At 52.1% G+C, this 5,806-nt stretch overlaps 1 protein-coding gene across 1 annotated transcript in view; it reads right to left on the reverse strand.

The window, feature by feature from the left end:
- Window positions 1-3,870: 3,870 nt before the first annotated feature.
- LOC104494649 (enhancer of filamentation 1-like) overlaps window positions 3,871-5,806 on the reverse strand; it is a gene marked incomplete at its 5' end in the record, with an annotated part of 4,130 nt that continues 2,194 nt past the window's right edge. The window contains 3 exons of the mRNA XM_010137513.1: window positions 3,871-4,380; window positions 4,988-5,077; window positions 5,338-5,769. Coding sequence (XP_010135815.1) covers window positions 3,871-4,380; window positions 4,988-5,077; window positions 5,338-5,769 — 1,032 coding nt within the window. The remainder of the gene's footprint in view (window positions 4,381-4,987; window positions 5,078-5,337; window positions 5,770-5,806) is intronic.

Genomic DNA, 5,806 nt, shown 5'->3' on the forward strand with positions numbered 1-5,806 from the left:
TTGGAAAAACTGCTCTTTGCCTTATCGCTGCAGCCGTTCCCTTGAATGTATTTGGGGGTTTTGTTTTAAATCCAGTCATATCGCCTTTGTCACAGGGGCTGCGCAACTCTAAGCACTAATTAACCTGTGGTGTGTGCGACAGTTAATTGAAGCGCTTACTGCCGTGGAGGCTGGAGCAAACACCGCAGAGGCTGGGTGGAAAACACAAAAGCCATTGCTAAAACTCGAGCAGCGTAAACAGTTCTGCAGTCAAGGCCGTGTACTCTGCTGCCATCTGTGACCAACGTGCTGCTTCATGTGGGGGTTACACTGAGCCAGGCGTGTGCGTGCACTCGGGTTGGCTTGGAAATGACCAGCACGGAGAACGTGCTCAGTGTGGCCCTGTGCTTCTGTACCTAAAGCTTCTGTGGTGGTTTTCATCATTACCTGTTCTTAATTTTAACTGACTGCACAGATGAACAATAAAGTAACCAGACTTGATACGGTGCTTGGCCCGAGTGCTTTTCTGACTCTTTTTAATGGGGTTTTGCCTGTAGAGTTAGACATTTCTTGTTGAGTGTGCAGCACCACCAAAGACTCACCAAAAGTCGTGTTCTAGCTGGTCACAGAATTGACTGGAATTTGGCTGGGAGAGATCCATTGAGTCCAAGGGTTCCCCCAGCGCTGCCAGGTCCCCTCTGCCCCCTGTCCCTCAGCCCCACATCAACACGGCTGTTCAACCCCTCCACGGATGCGGTATCCACCACTCTTAGAATCATTGAATCATTTTGGTTGGAAAAGACCTTTAAGCTCCTCAAGTTCCCCCAGCACTGCCAAGTCCCTACTGATCCCCGTCCCTCAGCAGCACCTCCACATGGTTGGGAAACCCCTCCAGGGATGGGGACTCCACCGCTGCCCTGGGCAGCCTGGGCCAGGGCTGCACAACCCCAGCGGGGGAGAAATTGTTCCTCAGGTCCAGCCTAAACCTCCCCTGGTGCAACTTGAGGCCGTTTCCTCTCATCCTGTGGCTTGGGACTTGGGAGAAGAGACTTACCCCCACCCAGCTCCAACCTCCTTTCGGAAGGATAATGCAGCTGTTACATAAGCTGTGGTAGCAAAGAGCCCCTCGTATCTAGGGGAGGGTGAGATGGGGCCATGATGTGGTTGCTGCAGGGTCATTGTCAAGAGGTGCACACACCCCCTTGGTGGTTACCTCCCTCTGCCAGCGTGCCTTGTGCATGTTGTCCCAGGGACTCATCCTGAATGCTGGCAGTGGACTTGAACATGGCTCTTCGGAATGTAGAGATTGGCTGCCCTCAAGTTCTATAAGATGCTGCTTTGAGAATGTCCCGGAAGCCGCAGCAGCTGCTGCCCGGGGATCTGGGTGGCTGTGAGAGGACCGAGCTGGGTGTGGGGTGCTGCTGTGCGCAGCGTGGCTCCAGGAGATGCCATGCTTGGCTCAGGCGCACCAGCTCTGCAGCAGCGATTGCATTCTTCAGTGCTGGTGACCCCTGACACCGCCCCTGGGTTTGCGTGCTGTGTCTCCTCGTCCCGGCACAGCTTGGCCTTTGTCTTTCCAGGAGGAGAACTGCGCTGGTCGACTTCTGGGGGCAGTGGGGTGGGGGTGTATTGCAAACAGCCGGCACAGGTACTGCTGCCGCGTGGGAAGATGCTTACTCTCACTCCAGACCTTCTTCCAGAGGCTTTTAGCATCCAGGGTGGGTAGGAGGGAGCTTTGGGCTGGCTTGTCACCACTAGATGGCATGGGCCTCGCAGCGCTGTTGGTAGAGCCGGCTCACCAGGAGCCGGCAGCACCAGCACCTCGGTGTCCTTCTTGGAATGAGGGGCCCAAACTGAACCCAGTACTTACGGGGTGTGTGTGTCTTCAAGAACCACACCAATGGGGTATTGCACACCCACCCCCCTCAACTGAAACAGCTCTGCAAAGTCCAGAGTGTATGAAGTTCAATGAAGTTCAGTAAGACCAAGTGCCGGGTCCTGCATTGGGTGACACCAACCCCCTGCAGCATGACAGGCTGGGGGAGGAGTGGCTGGAAACTGCCCAGCAGAGAAGGACCTGGGGGTGCTGGTCCAGCCGACTGGACATGAGCCAGCAGCGTGCCCAGGTGGCCAAGAAGGCCAACGGCATCCTGGCTTCTATCAGCAATAGTGTGGCCAGCAGGAGCAGGACAGGGATTGTCCCCCTGTACGCATCACTGGTGAGGCCACACCTTGAGCACTGTGTCCAGTTTTGGTCCCTCACTACAAGCAGGACATTGAGGGGCTAGAGCAGACCCTGGGAGCAGGTCAGAAGCTTGGCCTGGTGCCCTGTGGACCCCCATGGCTGTATTTTGGACTTGGTGCCTTGTGTAGCCGTGCTGGATAAACGCTTCACCTGCAGCTTCTGATCAGGCAGGGACACGGTCCATCCCGTCCTCCTCCACCCCCGAGTTCTCCCTCCGCACTGCGAGTGCTGATCAGGGAACCAGTGGAAAGTGACCTCCTCATTTCAGAATGGCTTTGACAGGGGTGGCAAGCAGCAGGAGTTACTTTAATATGCCTAGAGGACTCTGAACACAGGAAAAATAAAACCAAGGGTTGTGGGTTTTTTTTATATAAAAACCTGATCATTTAATAACTTTACAATGACTCTACAAAGCAACAAACTGTAATACAGGCTTGCAGTAATGGTTCTCCTCCTGAAAGCACAAACTCTCAACGTAACCAGTAAGCATCAGAACACTCTTTTTTTTTCTGAGGATACAGAGGGAAAAAAACTGGACATGGAAATCCAAAAGAATCCCAACCAGCTTGAGGGCCCCAGGCAAAACTTGGGGGGAAAAAGATCCCGGCAAAACCTGAATTGCAGTAGGTGCAATAAATCACCAGGGTGTCCCAGAAAAATAAGTGCTATTTCTTCATCGGATTGTGCAGGTGCTACAGAGATGTTTAAATAGCTGTTGTTTCAAACTGAGCTGTTTTCCTTCCGTACCGATCACACCTGGTACGTTAATCCCCCTGGCAGGGGCTGGTACCTTGAGATGTTGCTCGTCTGCAGCCTCAAAGATGAGCCCACTGGGATGTTCTTGGGATAATGCTGAGTCCAGGCTTTTGAGCCTGACTCTTAAATTTAATTGCCAACACGAGGGCGTACAAGATCAATCTGTATGAATTTGCACTGCTGGGACCCCCCCACGGTTTGAAACCTTGTGTTGCCGTTATTAGAAACAGCCCAGAATCCCACCAGATATGAAATACCCACGATTCTGCCTTGCTCCTTACGAGGTTCTGCTTCTAATAAGACCTAAAAATGCTTTTCTCCCAAACACTGGACGTGCCGCTGGTGGCAGTCGCACGCATGTGCTCGTCAGGACGATCGGACGCCGCACGTAACGAAGCAGCGACAAGAGGAGAGTTAAACTCGGCGGAATTAACCCACAGAAGGTAATTTCTAGGAAGGGGAGGCAGTTCTATGAGAACCATCGCACTCGCTCCATGGAGTGCTGCAAGGAGGTTTCCCAGGCACGTCCACGTGCTGAACTGGAGATGGAATGACAGAAGAAGAATGCAGCATCCAGTTAACACACGCACGGAGGAAGGGGCGCGAGAGACGCCCTGCTTACCCAGTGCGTCGTTTTTAAGGTGCTTTAATTGATGTTTTAGGGAATGTAGCAACATATACAGACATGCTGTGTGTACAAACCGCAACGGGAATTAGAAACGTAACGCAGAACCAGATCCCTGATTTCATTAGACTCTCTAGCGCAGAAGAATGGATTTAAAATATTCTGTAAAAAAAATATTTAAAAATAACAAACCAAGACATTTACATAAAAATAGCTCCAGTTTGCGGTTCTGTTTTGCTGCTGGTGGGTTGGATCCTGCCGGGGTTCATACACCCGCCATTTGGACCAGGGACAGTTTGAACAACTGTGCGTGGTGGGAGAGCTCCGTCACTTGGTCCACCATCCTCTGCAGAGCCACAGTGCTGGGGTAGTGCAGGGCGGCCGCCTTGGTGGCCATCACGACACCCTTCAGCAGCTCACAGAGCTGGTTGCTGGAGTTCATCACCTTGTGGCGTATGTCCTGTGTGGTCACCTGCCTCACGAGCGTGTCCCCAACGAAAACCAGTTTGTGAGCGCTCAGAATGACGAATTTGCTGTGGGCCACGAAGATCCGGGGGGGCTGAGAAGCGTTGACGCAGCCAAAAAAGGCGTCGATGGCGTTGAGGAGGTAGTTGAAGTGAGTCTCGCACTGGTCGGCGTAGAACAGAAGCAGCTGGCTGTCGCGGGAGGCGGCAGAGCTGTTCGCTGTCTGCAGAGCCTGAGGTGGTTTCCACTTGGAGATGTCGTTCTCCACCGGCTTTGTGATCTCTTGCTCCAGACGTTGGAACTGGTTGATCTGCAAGGCAAAGCAGAAGGTTCTTGTCAAAGGATGTTCCTGTAAGATGTTAATGTTACAGTTTGACCTCCTGCCCGAAGACTCCCCTGGCTCTCCTTGACTGACCTCACACACTGCTTTTTATTTAGGTATGTTTCCTGAAATTGTTTATTTTGGAGAGTGAGGGGGTTGATCAAATGCTTTGGTGACCATAAATCCAAATACACAGAGTTCAGAAGAGAAAAAACATCTAAAATACTTTATTTGCATTTTTAAAAACCCAAAACACCTCCTGAATTTACAGGCTGTTGCTCATTTGGAATATTCTGAAACCAGAAGTGCAAAAGACAGACCCAAGTGGCAATGACTCCTACAGAGTCTTCAAAACGCTGCCATCTCTGTGGGCTTTTGAGATGACAAACCTCCGCATTGCCTGTACGATTTTCTGCCACCCGATACGGCAACAACGTGTTGAAAGGATTAACACAAGGGCCCAGTGACAGCCCTCAGTCTTCCATGACCTGCTTTCTGTAGCGTTTAAAGAGATGTTAAACAGGCGGGTGAGAGAAGGGCCCCTCCTGCTTTCCCTGACCAGCGCTGTGCGAGTGCTGCACCTCAGTGAACGTACCTGGTGGTGCTCTAGCTCCGTTTTGCTCTGCTTGATGATGTTTTCTTTTTCCAGCAGCTCCTTCTGTTGCCTTTCGAACTCTTCTTTCCCCTGTTTGTGTAACGTAAGACACTGTGTTACAGCAGTCCAGTAACAGGCTGCTTTGTACTGGCTCTTTCACTGGTAGTGCACCACTAAGAGCGCGGAGAAGAAAAGGGTGGTTTGGCGCAGCAAAAGGCTCACCCTGCTGAAATGACTCTTGAATATGTTTTAACGCAATCTGATTGCTGCGTTCCTGCAAACAGCTTCTGCAGCCCCCCCGGACAGCTGTTCCCTGGCCTTGTGCGGAACGAGGTGTTGGGTTTACCTACCTGGAGGTGAACGTAGTCGTAGTCGTCCATCCAGCTCCTCTCCGAGCTCTCGCTGGTGCTGTTGGGAGGGTGCTGACCTTTGCCCAGCAGCGGAGGGAGGGAGTTGCTGTGGATCTGTGCTTGTTCTCCATGACGCTGCATGTGGGGATTGTCATACACGTAGTCAGAAGCGTTCAGGATGTTCTCTGGTATGGTTTGGAAACGCGAGCTGCTTGATGCCTGTCTGAAGAGCACCTCTGCGTTGACGCTGATGGTTGTGGTCAGCTGCTTGGCATCGTCCGGGACTGTCCTTGCCACCATCACAAAGCGATCCAGGTCATCGCACTTGTTCTGCAGCCTGTTGATAGCGAGAACATTCAAAGACCAGTTGTAGCTGTTCAAATCGTGACTGGTTTGGGTGAGGATCTGGTGAGAGTCCTCCAGCCTTTGCACCTCCCTCCTCATTTTGTTCAGGAGGCTGAACTCAGAC

The sequence above is a fragment of the Buceros rhinoceros genome, unplaced genomic scaffold (genome assembly GCF_000710305.1).
Source record: "Buceros rhinoceros silvestris isolate BGI_N320 unplaced genomic scaffold, ASM71030v1 scaffold6976, whole genome shotgun sequence".
Classification (NCBI taxonomy): Eukaryota; Metazoa; Chordata; class Aves; order Bucerotiformes; family Bucerotidae; genus Buceros; species Buceros rhinoceros.